The 27,584-nt window shown below is 45.8% G+C and overlaps 1 protein-coding gene across 2 annotated transcripts; it reads right to left on the minus strand.

The window, feature by feature from the left end:
* Positions 1-1,916: 1,916 nt before the first annotated feature.
* UBXN6 (UBX domain protein 6) lies at positions 1,917-26,526 on the minus strand. 2 transcript variants are annotated; one of them, XM_060232662.1, is made up of 11 exons: positions 26,268-26,526; positions 21,859-22,019; positions 17,761-17,822; positions 16,651-16,782; positions 16,240-16,337; positions 14,825-14,900; positions 9,345-9,429; positions 6,919-7,138; positions 5,305-5,435; positions 3,873-4,018; positions 1,917-2,571 (listed from the first exon to the last, which is right to left on the minus strand). In XM_060232662.1, the coding sequence occupies exons 1-11, from the start codon at positions 26,348-26,350 to the stop codon at positions 2,455-2,457; spliced, it is 1,311 nt and encodes a 436-aa protein (XP_060088645.1). In that variant the 5' UTR covers positions 26,351-26,526; the 3' UTR covers positions 1,917-2,454. The 2 variants fall into 2 exon arrangements, with proteins under 2 accessions (XP_060088645.1, XP_060088646.1); XM_060232663.1 differs by lacking the exon at positions 26,268-26,526 and having other exon boundaries at positions 17,761-17,811; positions 21,847-21,980.
* Between the last annotated feature and the right edge of the window lie 1,058 nt (positions 26,527-27,584).

Here is a 27,584-nt window from a genome sequence, read left to right on the forward strand (position 1 = left end):
TTATTTATAAATTATTTGGAATTGGGGGTGAGCGATGAAATGGCCCAGTTTGCAGATGACATCACATCATTGAAGATGGTGATAATCCATAAAAACATAAGAGCCCTGCAGCACCGTAGCTCTATACAGATGGTCTACAATATTGGTCAAATGCATTCTGAAAACTGTGGGAGGATCTCTCTAAACAGGTGAGTGTGCAACAGCATGGCAAATGAAGTTCAGTGCAAGTGTGGCCTCGTGTAAGCTTAAGGTGATACACATTAGAACAAAAACATTCTAAATAGTATATGCTGTGACAGTATTTGAAATGGTGTAGCAGTGGTGAAAACAAGCTCCATGCTCAGGATTAATAGGACAGGGACTAAAAATAAAATGGCCAGTGCTGTAACGCCCTTTATAAATCTGCAGTGTGCCGTCATTTGGAATACTGTGTACAGGCCTGTTCACTATCTCAAAAAGCAGCAACCAAGATTAAGGGGTTTGAAAACCTTTTGAATGAGGACAGACTAAAGTCCAGGATGTTAAAAGTTAAAGGCTTGGGAAGCATGGAGGAAGTTCATAAAATTATATATGGGGTGGAGAAAATGGACAGAGAACTCCCCCCCCCAGGAAAAGAAATGCTACTAATTAAGTTTTATTTTTTTTTATTTATGATTTATATCCCGCCCTTCCCAAGTTGTGGAATTCACTGGCAGTGAATGTAGCAGTGGCCATGAGCACAGGCTTTAAAAGGGGTTCAGACAGAGCCACAGGACAGAGGTGTGTCAATGGTTACTGAAGCCCTGCTGCATGAAGGGGGGACCTGCAGGGGCAGTAAGTCTCTGAATACCAGTGCCAGGAAGCAGCCCCGGAACTAGGGGTTCTGCCACTCCAGGCAGACCCCTGTGCAGCGCCTCCTCCCCCTGCAAACTTCTTTAAGGGAAATCCTGTTATGTGTGTGCACAATGATATCACTTCTGTGCCTAAAGTGACATCACACAGGGTGGGAAGAGTACTACCGTGCCGCCACTTTCCCTACAGTACGCTCTTAGGAAGCCTCTAAAGAGTGCACTGTTTTAGCAGTGCCCAGCTGCTTTTGGGTTAAAAGCAGCTGAGCTGTGCCTTCCCACTTCTAAAGAGGTCAGTGCACTGTGGAGCGCTCTGCAGGCAGCCGCCAACCCTGCGTACTCCCATGCGCCAGCTCTGAACACTAGGGTCTCCAAGCCTTGTTTAATGGCTTTCCAGGATGCTGGGTTAGTGGGACCATTGGCCTACTCCAGTGGGGATGTTCATCTCTCACTTCCATTGCCAAGCATGTTTTTAGCACATGTACAATCTGGAGAATTGCTGTGGCTGTTATTGAGGTCCTCTGTTTTGCAAAAGGGTCCACCTAGTGTATCATATTTCTAAAAGTTGCCAGTCACATTCCCAGGAGTGCAGTGTCCCTTTTAGAAGCCATCTAATATTCACGTGAGGCTGTGACACCCATTATGGGAAGCTTTTCCTTTCTCTACCCCGAAGCAAGTCTATGGGTTACATATCCCTTAAAGCTATGTAATCCAGAGCGTTACCCTCTCCCCTTCTGAAGAGGAAGGGAAGAAGCCAGCCTGCAAGCTCTGCCCAGAACTGGCCTCAGGGGTGATGGTAAAATGACCCGTCCAGGTTTGCCTTTACAGAAGAAGCTGACTGAGAGGGTGCTTGAGTGAAATGAGCTGTTCTGACTCTTCCAGGGGGAAATCTGTGACTTATTTTGTACATGTTCATCCCCACAGGGAACAGCATATACAGAAACACAACCCAAGCTAGTGCCCTAAACTCTACTGCTAGGAAATATCAGTCCTCTTACATTTCTAGATTCAAAACCAGGTATGGAAAGATGCCACAGATTTCATGCCTGCTGCACCCATCGAAGAAGACAAAAGAACCCAGAGGCCCAGTACAGCAGCCACTGATACTTTCTTTTAATAAGCCTAATAGTTTCTCCTGTTGACAAGAGGCACGTCAAAGCTCCAGCAGGCAGCCTTTTGTAAAGCAGAAACAAATATGGAAAAGGTTGCAACTAGGCTAAGCTGCATCACACTCCCATTGTGCAGGATTTAGGCATTTGATCTTCCCTCCCACCCCAGTAGTGCTTTTGTTTGGGGCCCCCTAAGGAGCTGAAGACCTCCTTGAGAGCAGTTATCAGATACAGGTAGGGTTATAAATAGGCGAGGAGGAGGGAGAGCAGCACTATAAAAAGATCTCCAAAAGCCATGTGCAAATCAGCTCAACCTGTTCCCATAGGGTTTGTTGCACTGTTCACCCAAAGGCTGCTCTGAGTCCAGCTTCTTACCAACAAGCACTAAATAGGTCAGTTATTTCTCTTGCTGTTTTTCACGAGACAAAAGAGATACAGAAGTGGCTGAAGCAGCTTTTCATTAGACACAGGAGGGGAGAAGGGAACCCACACACAACGGAATGGGGCCCACTTTATTTTCAGGACAGGATCTGTACCTCCGAGAGGAGGTCCAGTTTTAGCAAGCAGCCCGTCTGCTCTTTTACGTCAGCCAAGATGTCTTCATCTCCTGTCAATGTCAGAAGCGCAGAAGGCACCTGTAGAGAACGGAACATTTAAAATAGATTATTACTGGTGCAACATTGGAGGGGGGGTGTTAACCTTATTTGATTGATCCCTTATAAGGTCCATCCTACTGACTCAAGCAGTGGGAATCAAAAACTGTCAGATCTTTATCCCCTATTTACAAAAGCATTAGTATGTCTCAATGAACCATGGTTTAATAATAAACTCTAGTTTACCATGACATACAAATGGTGGCCAGCCTGCTCACCCAGTTAGGAAGATGGACACAAACAGGAACTCTCAAACCCAGGTGCATCCCTGCTTGGGAATCCCAGGCTGGGCTTAGTCACTGTATCTAAATGCAGGGCTTGCAGCTTAATCCTGGCTTGTTCACTTGTGATGCACTCCCAGGGAAAACACCCCTTCCTTCTGGCTGCCTCTGGCTCATGCTGGCAGCCAAAGACTTTCACTTAAACTAGTTTGTTTCAACCATCTGTTACACAGACTGATTAGTTCAATAAACCAGTGTTTACACTAAGCAAGAGGTCTGAATGCAGCTAAAAGTTTCTTGAACCTTCCTTCCTTGTGGCTCTTAAGCATGTGACAATTATTCTTTGTGGCTCTAACATTAAGCAAGTTTGGCCACCCATAGTCTAGAGCAGGGGTCCTCAAACTTTTTAAATAGGGGGCCAGTTCACTGTCCCTCAGACTGTTGGAGGGCCGGACTGCCGTTACTGTACAAGGCCGCGGGCCGTCAGTTCTCCGTCTTCTGCATCTCTCCCCCTTCCCCACACCACACACCCCAGCCTGGGAACTCACCTCACCATCGCCTCACACTCTGTCTCTGCCGCCTCAGCCCAATGCCGGAAGTGTGCATTGCTAACGCGAGTTTAGGTAAAACGTCACTTCTGGTCTGATTTTGCCATAACCCGGCGGGCCGCATCTGGCCCGCGGGCCGTAGTTTGAGGACCCCTGGTCTAGAGAGTCCCAGCTCTCCCTCCTCCCACCTGTCTTGCAACTGGAGTTCTTATACCTAAACTTGAAGACCATCAAGGAAGGAAATTACAATCACACTTGCTTTCAAGGCACTTTGCTCCCACAAGAGATTTGACCCCGAATCCACAAATCTAGTTAACTGTAGTTTAAACTCCAGCCATCCTGTCCTTTGTGCATAGGACATGTTCCCCATGCCCATGCCGTTTCTGAGAAGACTACGGTTAAAACCAGAATGGGCGGATTTGCCCTAAAGGACAGCAGAGGAAACAAAAAGTCAAAAAATTCCACCTCCCTTTCCCATGCAGGAAACGAATGCAGCACGAAGGGCCAAACTTACCAGCCCACACTCATTGAATGCCACGTTCATGTCTGTCAGTTTCTGGGCGCCAGGGGCCAGTAGTTCAAAAGGCAGCCAGTCAACCTGCAGAGCCTCCTGCACAAACTGGAAAAGGGCCGAGACGGGCTCCCGGGCATAGAATGTCCCTGCAACAGAACCAAACAGGCAGCCTAACTTTTCTTCAAGTTCTTTGAGTAAGTTGGGAAGCATTATGCCTCACCTGGTCTCCCCAGCTTCCATATTAAAATGGATGAGCAAAAACAGGACTTTTCCCCTTTGAAACCTAGTGTACAAAGAAGCTGAGCGAGACGACTCAACCTGTGCTGGTGGGAAGGAGACAATGTAAACAAACCAGCCAAGTTTAGTCCGCTGCAGGCAGAACAGCAAAAAAAGATTTCTGCCACATGGCAGAAGCTTCCAGGGTCACCCTGGCTGATGCGTGAAGCCGTTAAGCTCAGTTAGCATTCAGTGACACTGAAACATTATAAACAAGTGGAAATTTCAAGCTGACATGGGTTACTATATAGCTTCTAACCAGGAAGGCTTTCCCTCCAGGGAGCGGCTATTGATTGCGAGAGAGTGAGAATGGAGGGCAAAACCAGAGAATCCCTTGATGCTTGACAGGGGTCTCGAGGCAGGTTGTCTGATGTCTACAAATGAAAGCAGCATTGGGGGAGAGAAGAGTACTGTAAACTTTAGGGACAGACTGGAAAGAATACTGGTCTTCATTTGGTGGTCTTGACCTATAACCTAAACTGGCCCACAACCATTATTTTTAGAGATACAGGTAAGCTATTAGTGGGTTGCTCTTCCTTTGGTTATCGTCCCCTGGCTTCCAGTCCTCCCCCACAATTTTTATCCTTTTCTGTTGTGGCTGAATCCAGATCCTGTGATGGGATGCCTGGCTACAGTCATGTCCTAAATTTGAGTCCCGGACTTGAACAACTGAGAAGAACGCTGCAAGTACAAGGCTATGCGGAGATCCAGGAATCACTCCCCATCCCCACCTGTTTCAAATTCGTCTTGGATAACAACTGGCTTCTGCCATAAACTGCTGATGCTGTGGGTGGAACCTGGCTGCCACCCTTTCTCCAACACCCACATCTCAACCCTAGCACCCTACCTAGCCAATCACACAAACAACCAATGAGCGGGAGCCAGTTGATCGGTTGGCTGACGTGTGATCCAAAGGACACCCACAAAGGGAGAGTGTATCTTTGGCAATGCGCTTCTGCTGCTGCCAGTAAGTTTCTGTGGGAGCGTAGGAAAAACAGGCCTCTTCCAAGGAGAGGAAACTCAAGTCGAATTCTCAGATGCAGGAAGCCCACTCCTCTCTCTGCATAAGTAACTCCTCCTTGGATCAGCTCCTGTGTCTGAAAATGGGTCCGGCTCAGCTCTGCAGTTAGCAAGATCGCCCGGCTGCCCCGTTTACCTTGCAGGATGTACCCATCAGGGAAACGGACCCGAAGCAGCGTGTAGTTGTATTTCTTCATCTCTCTTTGCCCTTCTTTCTCCCGCATGGCCTTCGTTCGCAGCATGGAGGCCTTCTCAACAGCTTCTGCCCTTCAGAGGCAAGGGGGTGGGGATGGGGAAAGTAGAACACACCAATAAAGGGTGGGGGAGAGACAAGAGGAAAGAGAAATAAAAAAATATTCCAAACCGGAGCAAGACATTAAACGAGTCCTCCCAACACGAAGGAGGAATGCCTTCTATATTCATTCCACCTTTTATAGCATTCACATTTGGAGAGACCAATTGGCAGCAACAAGACCATTGTACCTGGGAGAGAGACCTGCAGCCAAAAATGCTAGGGACCCAGAGTCTCATCCCTGCAACCCCTGGCCATGTGCAATCCCCCTCTCTAGCTACTCTCCGCACCTAATCCCACACCTTATTTCCCAAGCCTCCAAGTTCCCTATTTCCAAATCTGCTCCTTTTTTCTTAGGCCCATACAATTATCCCTCTCAAAGGAACTGGACGAATGTATTGGCTGCCCCCTGTGATGACACAGAGGCTCAGCCAACCAACAGCAGAGGCTTCATCTCTGCTCCCCTCCCTGCAAAACATCTGGACATAGCACATTACAACATTGCATAGCACATTACAACACAGATGCTGCTATTAAGGGTCTTCTGGTGCAGCTGAGTAGTTGACCTCTCCTTTCCTGAAAGCTCAAAAGCAGGTGATATTTGTACAGCGTTTTTAAAAAATTCACAAGGAAAAAAAAATAGCCCCAACGTGTATCACTGAATACTTCATCGGTCCTGTATCTGACAAAGGGAGCTTTGAGTCTTGAAAGTTTTTACCAGTAGTGACGAAACTGCAGCCCGGGAGCCACACGTGGCCCTTTCACAGATATTGCGTGGCTCTCAAAACCCCCTCCACCCCATCAGCCAGCTTGGAGAAGGTATTTCTCTCCTTACATCACCAGCCAGTGGCTTGCAGAATGCATTTGAAGTTGCTCGCTTTCTACCTCTCCCCCATCTATTTGCCTTCCTTCCTTGTTTAACAGCTCTGAAACATCCAATGTTTATTCTACGTGGGTCTTATATTAAGCAAATTTGGCCACCCCTGGCTTATACCCTGTAAAGTTGGCTGGTCTAATGTTGCTACCGGCCTTGGATCTTGCTCTAAATACTTAAGAGGCAAAAGCCCTTCTTAACTTCATCAAACTGTTGTCGCCTGCTTCTCCACATGGCACAAGACAAGACCATTAAAGTTGGGAACAGAAAAAGACCTTTTAAAATTAAAAAAAACATTTAACACAACCAGCGACATTAATGGTATTCATCCTAACCAGACTGCCAAAGGAAGCTGCCTTCCAGCTTTATTCTGGCCTGTTCCGGCAAAGACTTTTTTTTGATGGCTGCTACTGCAGATCCCTTTCACTGGTGAAGCAGGGGGCTGAGCCTGGTCTTGCTGCAAGCAGCTAGCTAAACAAAAAACTCTGCGCGTTTTGAAAGCCCAAGCTGCCCAAATCCCACAGCCATGCCATCCCTCCCTGCTCCACTTCAGGCTCTTGGTCCCAGGCAAGTTGACCGCTTACCGGAGTTGTTTTTCCCGCATCAGCTCCTCCGTGGTGAGGTTGAAGAAGTCGCTGGGCAGCTCGAAGTGGGAGGCCCGGGGGGTTGGCTTGAAAACGCGAAGCTGGCGATTCAGCTGGGCCCTCACCGGCTCGGCGTTCAGCAGCTGCTCCTTGTACTGCTTGAGGTCGTCCAGTTTCTCCAGGGCTTCTTCCTTCAGCACGTAAAAGTCCTCCGGATCCTCTGCGGAGTAAATGGCAGAGAGGAGCGCAAGGTTGCAGTTTCAGCGCTCAGCAAGAGAAAGGGGCTGGTGTGGATGGCATCCGGGTCGCACCTTGAAGGCCTAGATACCAGCTTCCCCTTGGCATGCTCAAATATTGTCTGGGATTCCTAGGAAATTAGGTCCCTGGGGCTCTGGGACTATACGGCTTTCAGAAAAGTGGGGAGATGAAAAGAGAAGATAACTCATCTTCCACTGCCCTCTGTTACCATTACGAGACCCAGCTCCCCTCTTCCGCCCTGTAGAAGGGATAGTGAATGGCAACAACATCTGGATGGATCCAAACTCGCATCCTGCTCAGCCAGGCTCTAAGATACCACTACCTAAACTAAGGCAACTTTGTCAACATGCCAGCCTCTGCATGGTTTCACTGCAAATGTGGCATGTCCAAGACCATCGTACAAAAAGTGCTCGCAACTTCAGGTGCGGGGTTGAGGGAATGGTAAATATGAAGTCACTGATCCTCGCTTAGGCATCGGCCACCTTCCTGCCCAAATCCTCGAGACTGGATTACTGTAATGCCCTCTACATGGGGCTGCCTCTGTACCGAACCCGGAAGCTGCAGCTGGTGCAGAACGCGGCAGCTAGACTGCTGCTGGGACTCCCTAAATGGGAGCACATACAGCCTGGGCTGCGCGAACTGCACTGGCTGCCAGTTACATACCGGGTTCGTTACAAAGTGCTGGTCATTACCTTTAAAGCCCTATATGGTCGAGGACCTGTCTACCTTAGGGACCGTCTCTCCCCATATGAACCCCAGAGAGCACTGAGGTCAGCCGGGAAAAACTTGCTGACTATCCCCGGACCGAGAGAGGTGAAGTTGCAAAGCACCCGTAACGGGGCCTTCTCCTCTATAGCCCCGAGCCTATGGAACCAACTTCCAGAGGAAATGCGGGCCCTGCGGGACTTAGAACAGTTCCGCAGGGCCTGCAAGACCTTCCTCTTCAGACTGGCTTTCGCTGATGAAAATGGAAATTGCGAAGGAAACCGCCATCAGAAAAAGTAAACATAGCATTAGCATTTTTACCAATTTAATTAACTTAATTTTAAAACTTAACCAGATTTTAATTAAACACTTATACTGTTTAATGTAATTTTATCCATTTGTATAATCAACCTTGAACTATGTTGTTAGCTGCCCTGAGCCTGCTCCGGCGGGGAGGGCGGGATACAAATAAAATTTGTTGTTGTTGTTGTTCCTGGTTGGGAGTTCGGAAGCTTCATGGCTGCCCCAAGACACCACTGGTGACATACCAACTTCCTTATACTCCTAGATCAGTTGCTTCCTCAGGCACTGCCATTACCTACTCAATTTGCGGAGTGTAACTGGCTATAGGAGCAGAGTCCCTAGTCCTCTAAGCCTCTGGAGCATCATGGCAGCTCCGTTTTTTTACTCCATTCACCACCTTGCCTGGCTGAGCTCCAGCGAGAACGAGCAGATGCCCTTTTGCACCCACAGGGATAAAGGAGTCAAAGGTCTCACGAGGTCAGGGTGAACCTCCTACCAGGGGTGGCCAAACTTGCTTAACGTAAGAGCCACATAGAATAAACATCAAATGTTTGAGAATCGCAAGATGTGAATATCAGATGTTGGGAGGAAGGAAGGAAACAGATATGGAAAGAAAGCAACTTTTAACTTTATATCCTTTAAGCTGCCAGCTGGCTTTGCTTGGAGAAGTGATTTAAAGAGATAAATGCCTTCTCCAAGCTGGCTGACAGGGGCTTCTACACAATGTGTGTTAAAAAGACACATTTGGCTCCTGAGCCGCAGTTTAGCCACCCCTACACAAAGTGGCAGCAGTGGGATCAGATTTTTTTTTTTTTAAATGCTCTTCAAATGGGGTGGAAAGATCAGGGTTAGGAAGACAGTCAATAGCGAAAGAACTTGGGTGTTTCATCAAACACCCCCTGACAGATACCACCTCACCTTTAAGTACCTAATCCTAGGCAAATTTCTTAACAACACTCAGCATTCATTTAGCAGTGTTTGAAGTACTGTGTGCATGTGGCAACCTTCATAAATGTGGTAATATGATGCCACTGTCCCCAGATTTGGGGAAGGGGACAGGAGACTGGCTTGCCAAAGGTTGAGTGAGCTTGTTGCCAAGGCGAGAGTCAAACTGGGGGCTTCCCAATTCATTGTTCATTCTTTCAGTTCCTTCAGCTTACCTTGCCCTGGAACGCTCAAGGTCATCTTCTCAAATCCTACAGCTTGGAAAAACCGGTCTGCCCCCTCCAGAGGGTGAATTCTTTCCTGGGGGGCAAAAATTCAAAGAGATTAAATGCAGTTTGTTCATTCCACTGTAGCATCTTCCTGGCATCCCAGAATAACAGCCCAAGGGGGGGGGGGTCAAAGATTCTTGGCATACCAAGAAGGCCTGAAAGGCAGCTGAGAAACCTATGATTGCAATACAAGATTGGACCCAAAAACATTTAGCAAAGGTTGAAATGGAGAGAATGAATAAGAACAAAGCAGTAAAATTAAACAGAGCCCCTGTACTTAAAAATGTATCATGTGCACGGTATCCATGACAGCATTAAAAATATAACTTCCTCTTTGTTGAAATGGAAAAGTAGTGTTACTTTATACAGTGATTAAAATGTGGGATTTGCTGCCAGAGGATGTAGTGATGGCCACAGAAATAAATAGCGATTAGAGAGATTCATGGAGGATAAGCCTATCAGTGGTTACTAGCCACAGTGACTGAGGGGAACCTTCACATTCAGAGGCACTAATCCTCTGAATCCCAGAGCAGGGGGCAACGTCAGAGGAAGGCCTAGGCCTCTGTGCCTTCCTGTTGGCCATCCAGAGGAAGGTGGTTGGCCACTGTGTGAGACAGGATGCTGGATGAGATGGACCACTGGTCTGATCCAGCAGGGCTCTTCTGATCTTCTTAGGAAGGCCTTGGCCTCTATGCCCTGTTGTTGCCCCTCCAGAGCAACTGGTTGGCCAGTGTGTGAGACAGGATGCTGGACTAGATGGACTGCTTGTCTGATGTTCTTATGAAGGCCTTCACCTCTCCGCCCTGTTGTTGCCCCTCCAGAGGAACCAGTTGGCCACCACGTGAGACAGGATGCTGGAATAGATGGACCACTGGTCTGATACAGCAGGGCTCTGCTGATGTTCTTATAAAACAGTCCACACTAACCACGGCTCTACTGTTGACATTCTCACCATATAGGCTATGTGTTTAGATGAGGCTTCAGTATCCACAACATATGGTAAATACCGGAGCAGAATTCAAAGATGGAACCCCAGAAGAGCACCTCTTGCGAGAAGGCCGGTTCTCATTTTAAAAAAAGAAATGAGCTGAGTGGAATAATTTAATATTCTGGAGTCTGATTCACTTCAGTTGGGGGAGCGGGGTGTATATGAGGATGTGCTCCCTCTAAGCTGTGCACGTGAGTGGCCGCTCATTAACCCAGGAAGCCGCACTCAGCAGCATTCTGGGGTCGCGGAGGGTCTTGCACTGCCCATCTGAAGATTACAGCAGTTCTGTTCTGCTCAAGATGTGAACTGCTCTGCTCAGTAGGGGGGGAGGGAACTGAGGGAGCATTGATTTAAACATGTATTTAATATGCCTCACTGAGATGAATATGTATGAAAAAACAGTGGCAGCACAGTATAGCTAAGCAACCAAAAACTGTGCCCCCCAAAAAATCAGCTAGCTGAGTTTCAACCATTTCACAGCAGTCCTGTTTATTAAGAACCACTATCCCACCTCCTTTATCTGTAATCAGTGAAACGTGATATAAAGCTGGCGATCGTGTGAAGGTGAATTTTTTCCTTGGAAGCCGATATCTGAGGTTGGACTCTGCACTGCAAGATGAATTTGGAGTAATACCCCCATTAAAGATTGAAAATTTCTTCAGTCACCCAGCGGAATGGACATATTATTAGTGGGACTTTCCCTTTTAACCATTTTGATACTGTTGTAAAAACTTGTTGATGCTCATGCACTTGTAGAATGAAATAGTTTTCGTAGTGTAATTACGTGTTTGATTTTTGGGGGGCACAGTTGTATTTGGTCGCTTCACTGAGGTCAATGGCACATAGATGAATTCAGGCTGCATGGCTCTAGCACGCTTTATGGGTCCCAGACCAACATCTGGATCAGGTTGGTATGTGAACAGAGCTGTGCTGTGTTTGTGTGTGCGCATGCGAGCATGGGCATGCCTTGAAAAATTCATGCTGTGGAATACTATGAGAAACATCCAGAAAAGGAAGCGGCCTTATTCTTTGTAGATGCAGAAAAAGCCAATTTGAATTGGGACTTTATGTTTGCGGTAATGGAAAAAATTAACTTAGGGGAACATTTTATAAAAATGACGAGAGCACTATATATGGAACAACAAGCAAAATTGTGCATAAATGCAGATCTTACTAAAGAATTGAAAGTAAGCAAAGGTACAAGACAAGGGTGTCCGTTATCACCATTGCTGTTTATAATGACTCTTGAAATTTTATTACAACAAATACAAAATGATAAAGAAATAGAGGGATTAAAAATCAGAGGATACTCTTACAAATATAAAGCATTTGCAGATGATATTGTGTTCATAATAGAGAATCCGACCCAAGTGTCACCATTGCTGTTATCCAAGATAAAAGAATATGGAGAGTTAGCAGGACTATATATAAATAAAGAGAAATTGAAATTTCTATGCAAAAATATGCAACCAAATAAAATTAAAGAATTGCAAAGGGTGACGGGCTGTGAGGTTACTACTAAAGTTAAGTGCCTTGGAATAGAGATAACCATGAAGAATATTGATCTATTCAAAAATAATTATGAAAAATTGTGGTGTAAGATGGAGAAAGATTTGATGAAATGGAATAGACTTAACCTGTCCTTATTGGGCAGGATAGCTGCAATTAAGATGAATATCTTGCGAAGAATAATGTATTTTTATTTATTTATTTTATTCGATTTATATCCCACCCTACCCCACTGAGGTGGGCTCAATTTCAGGCTGCATGGCTCTAGAACAAACAATAATTTGTTCCAAACTATTCCGATTGTAAAAGATACCAAACAATTTAACAAATGGCAAAGGAAGATTTCTGATTTTGTATGGGCCGGAAAGAAACCAAGGATTAAGATGAAGATTTTAATAGATGCTAAAGAGAGAGGTGGTCTTCAACTCCCGGATTTAAGATTGTATCATGATGCGGTTTGTTTGACATGGATTAAAGATTGGATAATGCTGTTAGACAAAAAACCTTTATGGTTAGAAGCTCATGGGAATAAATTCAGCTAGCACGCGTATTTATCTTATGGGAAGAATAAAATGGACGGCTTTTTCTCTCACCATTATATTAGAAACAGTTTATTAAATACTTCGATAAAATATAAAAAATATGGAGACGAGAGAAAACCGCTGTGGATAGTGCCAGCAGAAGTAATAAAAATAACAGCTGAATCCGATGAAGAAAGAGCGATGTCATATAATCAACTGCTCAAGATTCAAGGAGACAAAATTGAATTAAAATCTTCAGAAGAGTTAAATAATAAGTATGATTGGTTTCAAATGCAACAAATTAAAAGCTTGATGAAAAATGATATCAAATCGGACGGAATTAGACGTGAGCAAACAGAATTAGAAAGAGTCCTGCTAGGAGATAATGAAAAATTGATATCAAAAGTATATAAATTATTGAAATGGTCTACAGAAGAAGAAGTAGTAAAGTCTCAAATGGTCAATCAATGTGAATAGAGATATACAAATGGATACGTGGGAGCACCTTTGGAAGAACTCCATGAAGATTTCAACTTGTCAGAGTATCAAAGAGAACTGTTTTAAGATGATGTATAGGTGGTATATGACTCCGAAAAAACTGGCTAGGATGAGTAAGAAAATGTCTGATAGATGTTGGAAATGTAAAAAACATGAAGGTTCTTTTTTTCACATGTGGTGGACTTGTGAAAAAGCAAAAGAATTCTGGATGATGATACAACAAGAAATCTCCAAAATTTTGGGTTATGACTTTAAAAAAACTGCAGAGACTTTTTTGCTTGGATTACAATTAGAAAAATTTCCAAAGGAAGACAGGACATTAATTTGGTACTTGCTCTCAGCTGCTAGGACATTGTATGCGCAGCTGTGGAAACAAGAAAAAATACCAGAGAAATGGGACTGGCTTATGAAAGTTTTATCGTGGAGTGAGATGGACAAACTAACTAGAACTCTAAGAGACTATGATCTAGATATATTCAAAAAGGAGTGGAAGAAATTTAAAGGATATATGGAGAAAGAGTGGAATGTAAAAAGACACTGGACAATTTTTTAGTATTGATGAGGGAAAAAAAAATATTGAACTTTGATCAGTTAGTGGTACCTTTAGTATTGAACTTAAATATATAACTTCGGGGAAGTCAAACAAGGGAGGGAGGGGAGATTGAAATATCATATGGGTTAATACAGGAAATTTATAATTAAGTTTTGTAACCATATGTTATCAATAAATTGTTAAAACACAAGAAAAATTCATGCAAACAACCCACCCACCCCTTGCCAATTTTACCAATTTTGGAGAAAGGTGGATTAGATTGTGTCCTGCATAGCACTGGGAACTGACACCTGTCTTGTTCTGAAGGGTCTTGGATGCCTTTGCATGAGGAGCGCAGACAGCAGCTACATAAGAACAGGGGCTATGGACTTTAAGCACCAGGGATTGCAGCATTAGAACATAAGAGGAGCCCTGCTGGATCAGACCAGTGGTCCATCTAGTCCAGCATCCTGTCCCATACAGTGGCCAACCAGCTCCTCTGGAGGGCCAACAACAGGGCACAGAGGCCGAGGCCTTCCACCGAGGTTGCCTCCTGGCTCTGGGATTCAGAGGCTTAGTAATTCTGAATGTGGAGGTTTCCTCGGTCACCATGGCTAGGAGGCACTGACAGATCTATCCTCCATGAATCTATCTAATCCCCTTTAAAGCTGTTTACTCCTTTGGCAATTACCACATCCTCTGGCAGTGAATTCCACATTCTAGCATTTTGGGAGAGGGAGAAAAATTTCTCTTTGTCAACTCTCTCCACCCCACACATACTTTTTATAAACCTCTCTCATGCCCCCCCCCCCCCCTGTCTCTTTTCTAAACTGAAAAGTCGCAGACTCTTCAGCTCTTCCTCATAGGGCAGGTGCTCCAACCCCCTGAACATCTTGGTCGTCATCCTCTGTGCTTTTTCTAGCTCTGCAATGTCCTTTCGGAGATACAGTGCCCAAAACTGTACACAGTATTCTAAATTAAGCTACACCATAGATCTATAAAGGACAATAGCAGCTGTTTCACTCTCAATCCTTTTCCTAATAATCCTAACAAAGAGTTTGCCTTTTTCTCACTGCTGCAGCACACTGCCTCGACACTTCCACCGAGCTATTCGCTATAAACCCAAGATCTTTTCCCCTCTCAGTCTCAGCAAGTTCAGACCCCATTAGCCTATATTTAAAGTTGCGGTTTTCTTTTGACCCAGTGTAAATCACTTTCTGTATTCAAGGAGAGAATACTCTCCTTAAACTACAATTCCAAGGATTCTTGGGGGGCGGGGGGCAGGGAGAGCAGCTGTGTGGATTAAACCAGTTCAGGCTTCCTGCTTTGGCATGCCTTTGAAGAGCAATGGCCAGCCCTCCCCACAAAGGAGACCCACCTGGAACACTTTGTTCTGAAGTTTGATTTTCTGATATTTCTCTTCCTCGGGGTGGAGGTGGATGTTATCAAGGTACCTGGCGAGGAAGAAGAAATTGGTGTGATGTAGCCTCTTGCATGTTACTGCAGTCTGACCTGATGTGCGTTTACTTTGAAGGAAGACTCATGGGGATTTCAACAGGATCTGTTTGCCAGGAAGTGGGTGTTACAGTTCCATTCCCCGTGCATTATGATGAGCCATTGTTAGTGGTAAAATATAAAATATCCATTATTGATAAATATTACCACAACCCCAAAGGAGAAGAGAAGACTGGATTTATATCCCACCTTTCGCTACCCAAAGGAGTCTCCGAGTGATCTACAAATCTCCTTTCCAGAGAGCCAGTTTGGTGTAGTGGTTAAGAATGCGGACTCTTATCTGGGAAAACCAGGTTTGATTCCCCACTCCTCCACTTGCACCTGCTGGCATGGCCTTGGGTCAGCCATAGCTCTGGCAGAGGTTATCCTTGAAAGGGCAGCTGCTGTGAGAGTCCCCACAGGGTGTCTGTTGTGGGGGAGGGAGATAAAGGAGATTGTGATCCGCTCTGAGACTCTTGAGTGGAGGGCGGAATATAAATCCAATGTCGTCATCTTCTTCTTTCCCCTCCCCACAACAGACACCCTGGGGCTGAGAGAGCTCTCCCAGAACTGCTCGAGCAGAACAGACTTGAGAGAACCTGTGGCAGACCCAAGGTCACATCTGCAGGTGCAGGTGGAGGAGTGGGGAATCAAATCCAGTTCTCTCAGATAAGCACCCGCACACTTAACCACTACACCAAACTGGCTCTCAAGAAGGGCTGGTATGAACATGGCTTACACAAAACTGTGCTTTTAGTTATCTAACTGTGTTGGAGATAAATCTACTGGCACACGTGCATACACAGACAGCAATAAACTAATCACATGTTTGGGAGTCAGATCATTTGATTATTTCCATCTTAAGTGGAAATCAGAAGAGCAGCTTATATTCACCACCAACAGGGAACCGGCAATGGATAGAACTCTTTGGGAATGGAAACCACAGCCTGAAAAGGAGAAAGTTAGTCCAGCAGCACACGATGACAGGCTGGATATGAACTACCCGCCCAAAGAGCTACTGATTCTCCCCCTTTGGCTTTCTCCATGCGCGCATTCCAGGTTAAGGGCCGCCGGGACTTTTTTTGTAGCAGGACCTCCTTTGCATATCAGACCACACACCCCTAATGTAGCCAATCCCCCAGGAGCTTACAGTAGGCCCTGTACGAAATTACCTGTAAGCTCTTGGAGAACTGGCTGCATCAAGGGGATGTGGTCTAATACGCAAAGGAGTTCCTGCCACAAAAAAAAAGCTCTGAGGAACGCCGTGAACTATGTCTAGACCTGACAGCAGGCACCTACTTGGCAATGGTCTCCACCCCGAGCTTGACCTTCTCCCTGTCCCGATTGAAAGTGTGGATCTCCATGATGGAAGCGCCCACGGGGTCTTGGGAAGCGTGCTGGAGGAAAGGAAAGGCCCATCAAGAAAAAAAAATAACAGACAAGTGCAGGAGTGGCCAAACTGTGGCTCATTCACACACATTGTGTGGCTGTCAAAGCCCCTGCCACCCCATCAGCCAGCTTGGAGAAGGCATTTAAAGAAAGTTGCTTTCTTTCCACCTCTCCCTCCCTATCTTCCTTCCTTCCTGTCTTGCGGCTCTCAACCATCTGATGTTTATTCTATGTGGCTCTTATGTTAAGCAAGTTTGGCCACCTCCGGACAAGTGCTATGCCTGGGAGGGTGGTGGTGGCCTCCAGCTTCCTTAAACTGACCTGCTGGATGGCTTCCCGGATGTGGGCATCCTTTTTGTCTTTCCGGACAGAGGACCCCGTTAACGGGCAAATGAAGTAGACGCCAGAGACAGAGAAGGTGGCCGGGTCTTCCTTCACAGCAGGCAAGGAATGCTAGAGAAAGAGCAGGGATTTGTGATATTCAGCTTGCAACCCCACCCCACCCAAATTAAACACAGGAAAGTTACTAACTGGGATTGTCAAATATAATTCTGAGTTACCATGAAACACCTCTGGGGCTTCCCTGCAAGCCATACCTCTTAATATAGAAATATTTATTTACTTCATCTATATCCAACCTCTCTCCTCAGTGGAGAACCAAAGTGGATTGCATTGTGTTCTACTTATCCACAACAGCCCTGCGAGGTAAGCTAGGCTGAGAGTATGGATGGGCCCAAGGTCACCTAGTGAGCTCTTCTAGCAGGGTGAGGATTCGAACCTGGGTCTCCCGAATCTAATCTGACAGTCTAACCAACTACACAGCACTGGCTAGGCCGGTGGCACATTTTTACAGTAACACCATTCCTCTGAACAGTATGTGTGTGATGTCCTCTTCTCATTTCATTCAAAGAACGACCCAGCGAGCTAGAGTGGGCCGAGACGCAATGGAGACCAAGGTCACCTGATATATAGAGCCCTGGGAAAAAACTTGCTAGAAATTTCATATCTGTTTTGGGGCCAGATTATACTCCTTGTCAGGTCAGTTCTGTACCAAGCGGCAGACTGAGCAGACAAAACTGCATGGATTTTGCAATGGAGAAGAATGTTAAGACTAACGAAGGAACAAAACTTAATTAACAGCCTTGAATTTACTCTCCTATATTTTGAACTCCAGGGCTCAGCTCTTGTGGCCCTTTCTTATAAGCCGAGGGTAATACCAATTGCCACTCTGGGGTCAGAAAGGCATTTCGCTCCAGGCCTGATTGGCCCAGGGATCCTGGAGGTTTTTTGCCTTCCTCTGGGCACAGAGCAGGGGTCACTGGGTAAGTGGGGAGAAGGCAGTTGTGAATTTCCTGCATTGTGCAGAGAGCTGGACTAGATGAATCTTAAAGGTCCCTTCCAGATCTATGTTTCTCTCTGCATCCATTCTACCTTTTGATCCAAAGGCGCTTCCTTGTCATTTGCAGCAGCTTCGTTCATTAGCTCCTTTTTCACTAACGAGAGAGAAAAAGACAATAGATGTAACAGTGAACCGACATTTGTAAGGGGAGGGGCAAAGTTGTAATCAGGATGCATAAGCAAGCTGTACGTTTAAAAAAATTAAAATGCCAAGCCAGTTTATTACCTTCATCCCTGTGTATAATTTATCCCAATTTTTCTAGTCACCAAGCAGCTATCTAACCATTCAGAACGGTATGTGGCCCTCTTCTACCTTCCGCAATTTCAGCAGACAGTGGACACTTTCTTACACATGTTCTCCTCCACGAGGACTAGAAATATGTTGTTTTTTCTTGCTGTTGGCACATATCTTTGCATAGGCCTATGATGCAGCCACATTTAGGAGACCATACACAGTTCCGTTCTCCCCATCTCAAAAAAGGATATGGCTGAGCTGAAAAAGGAGCAAAAAGGGGCAGCCCAAGTGATCAAGGGGCTGGAGTTCCCCTCCTTGGAGGAAAAGCTGAATGACTTGAGGGTTTCCAAGTTTGTGAAAGATAACTAAGGAGGAGGACAAGATAGGAGCAGTGTTCCCTCTAAGATGAGATAGTGTGAGCTAGCTCAGTTTTTTTAGCCCCCGGCTCACACATTTTTGTCTTAGCTCAGGAAGGATGGCCCCAGAGCAGACTAATTTATGCAGTAGCCAAATGGCTGACTCACAACTTCAATGCCAGTAGCTCACAAAGTGAAATTTCTGCTCACAGGACTCCACAGCTTAGAGGGAGTATTGGATAGGAATTATCGAAAAATACACTTTTGTGTCTCTGAAGACACTGGTACAGAGCAGCTCAGACGCCATCATGGCAAGGCCAAGAGAGCCTTAAGTGATCCTTTTATGATCAGTAGATTTGAGACCAGTAAACACTTTGGAGACTAACAAAATTTTCCAGAGTTATGAGCTTTTAAGAGTCTGTCAAAGGGAGCTTTGACTCCAGGAAACTCATACCCCTTTAAATCCAGTTGGTCACTGTCAGATAGGCCCAGCACATTTTGACATTTCTTAGCACTACCTATTGATCAGCTATGACAATCTGATGTCAGTATTAATGAAATCATTAGAATTAGCAATACACAAAATATAGAAGCTAGGTAAATAGTGCATTTTAAAAGTATTTTTCTTTAGAGGCTTCACATGGCTAGGAAACTGAAACCGCATTCCACTCCTGCCAAATGTCCTTCCTGGATCTCTTAGCAACGCAATAAAGATCACACTTCTCCCAGACACAGGACAATTTAGTCTAGTGGGAGGATGATAGTTATCAATCTGCAATGACACACATTTTGGCACATTTCAATAGGGAAAAGGCATAATTTAAGACTGATGTCTGGTTTTTTGGTGCCTGCAAGCTGACTAGGGCCTTGCAGGACTTCGCCCAGTTAGGCAAGGCCTGTAAGACCACACTCTTCCGGCTTGCTTTCAGCTGACTTTGGGACCTATAACAGCTGGGGGGGGGGGGGCGGCAAAGCCCTGCAAAGTCCAGTTGTTAACAGGCTGCAGACCAGTACCTGTCCGTGGCCTGGGGGCTGGGGACCCCTGTGCTAATAGAATCATGTTTATAACATATGTTACATATTAAAAAGTAAATCAGGTGAACAAGAACATCACTAGGAAATACATGTCCTTTTGTAGACTTGTAGTTAAGAGCAATTAACTTGTAGTTAAGAGCAATTAACAGGCCACTTTTATTACCTTTTATTGGTTTCCAACACAAATGCTATCCAGACCAAATGGTCTTTCAATTTGCTTATTACCCTATTTTGCCATTGGATCCCAACTTTGTATCACTTTGTATTCTTAACCACTGCCCACCAGCTATATGTAGGTTCTGTACACTGTATCCCATTCCCTTGTCTGAAGAAGCATGCATGCATACGAAAGCTTACATTCTGAATAAAACTTTGTTGGTCTTAAAGGTACTACTGGACTCCTACTTTGTTCTACCGGAACTCTAAGTGTTAGGAGGATCACCAAACAGCCTTGAATCAAAGAACAAGCAGAGAGACAGAGCAGTTTTATTGTCTTTCTAAGGTGTCAGTGCTCTGCAATGTCTTTCTTGACATATAAACTATCTCTAATTTCACCAAGTCCATCCCAGACTGGAATTCACCAGTGGGAAGAAGCCAAGTCCCTCCCACTGAGGATCCATCTTCCACCAGCCCTTGTTACCTCTTCTCCTTACATACCTGTTTCCTTACATTAAGGTGCACTTTTTACTCTACCACACATTGGGAGGCTGTGGAATGTCTTATCGCTTGCATTGCATTTTAAATTGCTTCCCTTCTGCTTTCGTCTATCCATTAAGTAAAAGTGAAACTTTCAATTTAGAACCACCACACAAACAGACGCAAAAAAAATATCTCATAATAAGGTTAGGTGCATACTTCTGAATGCATACATCTCCTGCCTCTGTCTCCTGTCTGTCCTTTGGTCCTGCATGGCCTCCTGCCACGGCTTCCTCCCGCCTCAGTCTCCTGTCTAGGGTTGCAAGGTCTGTGTTGGAAAACACCTGGAGACTTTGAGGGTGGATCTGGGAGAGGGTGGGGTTTGGAGAGGGAAGGGAAGGCATGGCACAACACCAGAGCCCACCCTTCAAAGCAGCTATTTTCTCCGGGGGAGCTGATCTCTGCCAGCTAGAGATCAGTTGTAAAAGTGGGAGATCTCCAGGACCACCTGGAGGCTGACAACCCTACTCCGGTCCGATGGTAACCCTCACTACTTGTGATTCTGTGTACTGTTATATGTCTTCCACAACATGAAGATTCCTTTCATCCTTCCTTCCCCCCCCCCCCCTCCGCAATCTCCGCGGAGCCCGAGAACTTCTTCCTTCCTTCCACAATACCTCCCTTTCCCTTAGAGATGGGGCCAAATGGCCTTCAGCGTCTGTAGATAAGAGTTGTATCCTTTGCATAGCACATTGGCATGTTTATGGTAGTGGAGGACTAGCTATAGATTGTTTGGGTTAGAGCAGCTGTGGGGAGGGACTAACTACTCAGTTCTGGCAAGCTTTGCTAAGGAGCAATAGCTTGCCCTGGAGGCAAATCAAGAAAGCTTCATTATACAATTGAAGTCTATCTGAGCCTCCCTTGGCAAACCTTACACACAAGGGTGCATAAAATTATGCATGATACATAGAAAATGCACGTGTGGTGGTGGGCAGAACTCTGCTCATAATAAAGCAGGAGTCAAGTGGCACCTTTATTCAGAACGTAAGCTTTCGTGTGCTCTCTAAGCACACTTCAGGTATATCGTGCTGAAATACATGCAGTTTGTTGATTAAGAGGGCAAAGTGACTGTGATCACATGGTAAAATAGCGTGGCTTGGACATTTGGTCTGGATAGCCATAAAAGGTAATAAAGTTTCCTGCCCGTGAGTGTTTTTGCAAATCTAGGTAAATCACAAAAGGACACATATTTCCTAGTTGTAGTCCACCTAATTTACTTATCAACATCAATCTATACGTTATAAACATCATTCTAGTTAGAAAACAAGAATACATAAAATATTTATTACTTTATTTTATGGCAGACCAAATGGCCAAGCCACACTGTTTTACCATGTGATCCACAGTCAGTTTGCCCTCTTAATCAACAAACTGCATGTATTTCAGCACACTATACCTGATCCCCTCATCTGATGACGTGTGCTTAGAGAGCACGTGAAAGCTTACCTTCTGAATGAAACTCGGTTGGTCTTAAAGGTGAAACTTGACTCCTACTTTGTTCAACTGCTTCAGACCAACATGGCTGCCCACAGCCTATCTGTTCATAATATTAGAAGGACTGCCAAGGACAAACACTCTGGGGTAAGCCACTTGCCATTCAGGTCTGCTTGCAAATTTCACTAAGATGCTGTTAGAAATGGAAGCTCAACTTTGACAGACTTTTAATCAGATCCAGCAGGGTTCTTCTTGCATTCTTATGGCAGAAAGCCAGATCCTGCACCTTCTGGCTTTCCACCGAACTGCAGTGTTAACACCAATGTCAACACCACCATCCCAAGGCAGAACTCCATAGGTTACCCCCCTCCTTACCCTGATTCCTGATTGCATCGTGAGACGATGGTGCCCGAGGTTTGGGCTTCTGCTCCAGCCGGGCCAACGCTGCAGCAGCTGCCATCTGGGCTTCATTAGTGGGCCCTTGTCGAGGTTTGGGGGATTCTGCAGCTTTGGGTTTCTCTTTGGGAGCTCTTTCCCTAGAGGAGAGGAAAAATCATACTTGAGAATGAACAACATTTTTCTCCAGGCCAGTTTGGCAAGGAATCCTGGAGTTTTTGCCATCTTCTGGGCATGGAGCAGAGGTCACTGGGGATGTGTGTGTATGTGGGGGGAGGTATTTGTGGATTCCCTGCACTGTGCAGGAGGTAGGGCTAGGTGATCCTGGAGGCCTCTTCCAACTTCTATGAACGTAAGAATGTGACTGGCAAGGGGGGATGGCAATTAAAAATCAGGAGATCCCTAATAACTGATCCCATGATCTGCCAGGAAAGAATAACTTAACATGTACTGAGCACTAGCTAGTTTGGTGTAGTGGTTAAATGCACAGACTCTTATCTGAGAGAAGCGGATTTGACTCCCCCCTCCTCCACATGAAGCTTCTGATGGGTCAGCCACGTGTTCTCTCAGAGCTGTTCTGCTCAAGGGAGAGCTCTCTCAGCCCCACCTACCTCACAGGGTGTCTGTTGTGGGGAGAGGACGGGAACAAGGCGGCAATAAAAGTCAGAATCAACAAGGGGGCAATAAAAGTCAGAACCGCAGATTGATGTCTATCTTATTTATGACACTTCACATAGACATCAATCTGCTATCCTGTCTTTTATTGCCCACTCATTGATGCAGCCCAGTTAACATAAACCAACAATCACCAGACCCTCTTAATCTGCTAACAAACATTCCCATGATTTTGTATACTAACTCACTGCCCACTCTCTCTATATTAAGGACTATTTGCCATTCCAGCCTATTGTCTGATGAAGTGTGCTTCTAGCACATGAAAGCTTATGTTCTGAATAAAACTCTGTTGGTCTTAAAGGTGCTACTTGACTCCTACATTATTCTATTGCCTCAAACAAGGCTTTATTAGATAGCCAGCACTACATGGATCTAAGTCACTTGTGATTTGAAAGGGAAAACAGAACACAAAGACAAAACAACTTTAGGAAAGGTTCCTCCCCTGCTCCACTAGAGCCAAGCAACGACCACCCTAAGTGAGCAGGCAACCAACTATTCAAATGCCTGGGCCAACTTGGCCAGGATCCTCTCCCCCTCAGAAAACACCAGGCTGAGCAGGGATCGGTGCTTACAGATAAGATTAATTCCTGGTCTCCTTTGTCATTCCCCCAAGAGAGCTACAAACCTGTTCATATAGAGCAAGCTGTTCCAAGGAAAACTACAAGACAGTACCCAGGAATCAGGACAGGGCGGCATATATATCAATGGAGTGCACTCAGCTCATTCTGGGGCTAAACTTAGGTTGAGCAAAGCAGCCAGTACAGTGTGGGGCCCTCCCCAGCCACCAGGGCCCCCAAGAATGTCACAACCTCTCCCTCCCTCAGCATCACAAAGGGGTCAGAGGTGACCCACTGCCATGAAAGAGGGAGGGGGAATCTTCAACTTCTTAGCAGCCCAGGAACTTGGATGGACTGAAATCTGGAGGAGAGGAACCCTAAAAGATTTTGTGATTGTAGTTTTCCAACATGCCTCTCAGGATTCCAAAAACAGGTGCTCTAATGGCCTTTGCCAAGTATCTTTTAAGGTTATGTAAGCCATCTTGAAGGCCTCTGCTGGGATTGGCTGATCGTTCTTACGTAAGTAAATTGTATTAAGAGATTTATCGTGGCTGGAGATGGAGGAGGGGTGGCTTGAGAAGGAAAGCAAAATGTTTCTGCTTTGCTATTGAGGCCCGACTGGCCACTGCATTCCAGGTCAGGAAGGAACAGCAGGCATCAGATTAGCCAGTGACCCCCTCAAGTCACCTTAACCCACACTTGGCTCACTCACAAGAGCGATGTGGAACCACTCTTCTGAAACACACCTCATAGATACATGCTATGGCTTGGATGGCGAGCAGACATAAGTTAGGGCCCTGGTGCGCAGATCACTTTCTTCTGGTGGGAGAGAAAGGGGCTCTAGACTGACCGTTTGGTTTCCATCCACTCTGTTTCCCACCCGCAGCAATGTTCTACTCTACGTGCACAACCACAGATCTGCAAACATTCCTTCATTCCTTAACCATCCTCTTTTGTGTGCTTTAAGCGCTGGACTGGGACACCCAGTTTCAAATCTCCACTTGACCATGACATTTGGCTGGGCAACCTCAAAAGAGTCACTTTCTCTCAGATGAGTCTACCTCACACAGAGTTATGGTGGAAGCTATACAGAGATGGACAGAATCATGGATGCTGCCTTCAGCTTCTTACAGGAACAGCAGGATAAAATGCAGACAAATGTCCTCCATACCTCACCTGCCTCACTAACTCCCAGTGTCTCCATTACTCCCTATCTCAGGTTCAGCCTATCAAGCCTTTCTAGCTCATACTCCTACCTGCTGGACAGAGAGAATGGCCGACAAAATCTGTGTTCAGTTTTCCTGTTGTGCTAGGAAAGACACAGGACTAACTGAAGATAGTTACTGTTTCTCCACCAAGCCACTCTCACAAGACAATCATGCAAGGAGGGGGGGGAAACCCCAGGAAGCCACACTCCTTGCTTCCTTCCTTCCTTCCTTCTTTGGTCCTCACATTTTTTTATCCTTGCTGCCAGTTGGATCTCTCTGGCCTGCCATTCCATCTCATGGAAAGTCACCGCCTTCTGCCAAAGCACAATTTATTCCTCCCCAGCCACTGCCCCATCAGTAGAATTTTCTTCCCATGCTCCCACCTTCTGTCCTTACTACGACCAGATGCCTTTCATTCTGTCTTCTTTCATCCCACAGCCACTAATTCCCTTTTCCATACCGCATAACCATAATCCTTACTACCAACATATGGGCAGTCTCTCAGAACTTCTCTACCATATTATCTTTCAAAACTGCTTACTTCAAAACCGCTTTAATTTATTTCCCCACCTTTTCATCACTCTCCCACTCCACCGACCACTACAAATGTTCATTGTCCCTTGGAGTTTCAAAACTAAGAACAAGTGCTGCATAGTGGTCACAGTAGGTTCTGGGAGACCAAGGTCCAAAACTCCATGCTGCCATGGAAGCTCAATGACTGATCTTGGGCCAGCCCCTGTCATCTCCATCTAGTCTTCTCCACAGAGTTGCTGAGAGGATAAAAACAGGAAAAGAAAACCCACGTATGCTAGCCCAGCTCTGAAGACGGCTAGGATTGAAATGTAAAGACAGACCAAGAAGAGAGGCAGTTTAATTTAATTTAATTTTTCCATTTATATCCCGCTCTATTGCGCAAGCGGGCGCAGGGCGGCTTACAACATTAAAATGAATCACTTCAAAAACATCATAACCACAGATATGTCGATCAGATTCGAGAACAGTAAACGGTATAATAAACCACACAACATCATGTAGGCTGGAAGCTTTTAACATAGCTTGAGCACCTATGCTTGAGTACTAAGGGAGCAATGACTTCATAGGATGTCTGTTGGATCAAGTAAAAGCCTGGTGGAAGAGCTCCGTCTTACAGGCCCTGCAGAACTTGGAGAGGTCCCACAGGGCCCAAATCTCCAAGAGGAGCTCATTCCACCAGGTAGAGACGCAGACTGAAAAGGCCCTGGCCCTCATCGAAGCCAGACAGACATCCTTCGGCCCAGGAATCACAAGAAGAAAAAAAGTTCATGAACATTCAAAACTGTCATACCAAATCAGACCACAACTCAGACTGGCAGCAGCTCTCCAGGGTCAGAGGCGTTTCCCTTTTGACTGGAGAAACTACAGCCTAAACCTGGGACCGTCTGCCTGCCAAGAAGATGCTCTATTATTTCACCAGACAGGTAGAGGCATTCAAAGAGCCAGACGAGGGCAATTCACATTCAAATCCCATCAGCCAGGGAAGCTATCTAAACCAGTCACACCCTCTCAGCCTAACCCACCTCACAGTATTATTCCGAAAATAAAACAGAAGGGAGGAGAGTGATATAAGCCCCTCTGGGGAGAAAAGTGAGATATAAATAAAGCAAATAAACGCTACAGTCCCTGCCTTTCTCCCACACTCCCTACACCACTCCAATAATTTAGTCTCCTGGTGGTACTATTCTCCCTTCCCCCCGCCACTCCCAGCCCTTCTCCTTTACTCACCCCACAGCCCCCCAACTCCATCTCTCTTCCCTTTCTTGCACAGGTCCCAAGCCTGCTCTCCCTTTGTATCTTATCACCCCTACATTCCCACCTTACCACATACCTTATCACCCCTACATTCCCACCCCCACAGGCATTTCCCTCCTCCCTCTCCCCCTCGAAGCTTTCTGGTCCCAGGCGCGGTTACCTAGGCGACTCGGTGAGCTTCTGGCCCGGCCCGGCCGTCCGGAACTGCAAGTCTGCTTTGAGCTCCTGGAAGAATTTCTTCATGGCGGCGCCGCGACTGGCAGTTCCGCGCGCCCAATCCCTGTCCCCCAATTAGCCCACATAAGGCAAAACAAAACAACGCGCCCGGCCTTTCCGGCTGCATCAACGACCGGGAGCTTCCGGTCACGTGACGCCGCCATGTTGTGTCACGGGCGGCATTCCCGGTCAGAAAGGAGCATAGAGAGGAACGGCGGCCTACTCCTTAAGACCACTTCCGGTTTAAAGCGGAAATTAGTGTTACGGTTTTTAAAAGTCTTGCCATAAAGGCCGAAGAGGATAGCGAAACATCCTTACGCGCCTGAGGAGTTAAGTACTGTTGGAAACTCTCGTGATTTTATTAAGAAGTTCAGACGGCGGGACGTTTTCTCTCCACCCTATTATATTTCTCCCTATTTCTGTTATATCGATTCTATTTACTTATTTTTATTTTTGTTAATTTAGATCCCGCCCTTTCCCACGAGTGGGCTCAGGGTGGATAACAATAAAAGTCAGAACGATTAAAAACTACAAGCCAAAACCATAGGATACAATAAAACAAACAACATATATGTCACAGGCGGCAGTTTCCACTTGGGCACATTATATACATCAATACAAAAGTAGGCCCAGAGATGGAATAATAAATTAAGATAAGATTAAAATAAGACAGTATGACAAGTAAGTGACACAGAACCAGACATTTTCTGGCTCTGCAGGTATTGTATAGGGGAGGAGAAGTAGTAGTATTAAAGGGCTGGATGACCGCTCTAGGCATGCCAGCTTCTCTGTGGTACAGATAAAAAGGAAACTTTGAGTGTAGAAATTTTATGTCCTGGAAGACTTGCTAGTCTCTTAAGTTGATACTGGACTCAAATCTCGCTCATAGCTGCCAGGGGGTGTAATAATGGCCACAGGCATAGATAATTTTAAAAGGGAATTAAGGAGTTTCATGGAGGACAGGTGGCTGAGGAACCTCCATATCCAAAAGGTCCTTCAAAGTGACACCCAGGTGTTAAAGAATCAAAATTGTGCTATGCTCCTTTCTTGTTATCTTTGGTTGCAATAAAAGCAAGATCATAGAGTGGGAAGGGACCTCCAGGACCATCTAGTCTAGCCCTCTGTACAATGCAGGAAATTCACAAATACCTTCTCTCCCACACTTAGTGACCCCTGCTCCATATCCAAAAGATGCCCCCCCCCCCAAAAAAAACCCTCCAGGATCACTGGCTTGGAGAAAAATTGCTCCCTGATCCCAAAG

This window comes from Heteronotia binoei, chromosome 2 (genome assembly GCF_032191835.1).
Source record: "Heteronotia binoei isolate CCM8104 ecotype False Entrance Well chromosome 2, APGP_CSIRO_Hbin_v1, whole genome shotgun sequence".
In the NCBI taxonomy this organism is placed as follows: Eukaryota; Metazoa; Chordata; class Lepidosauria; order Squamata; family Gekkonidae; genus Heteronotia; species Heteronotia binoei.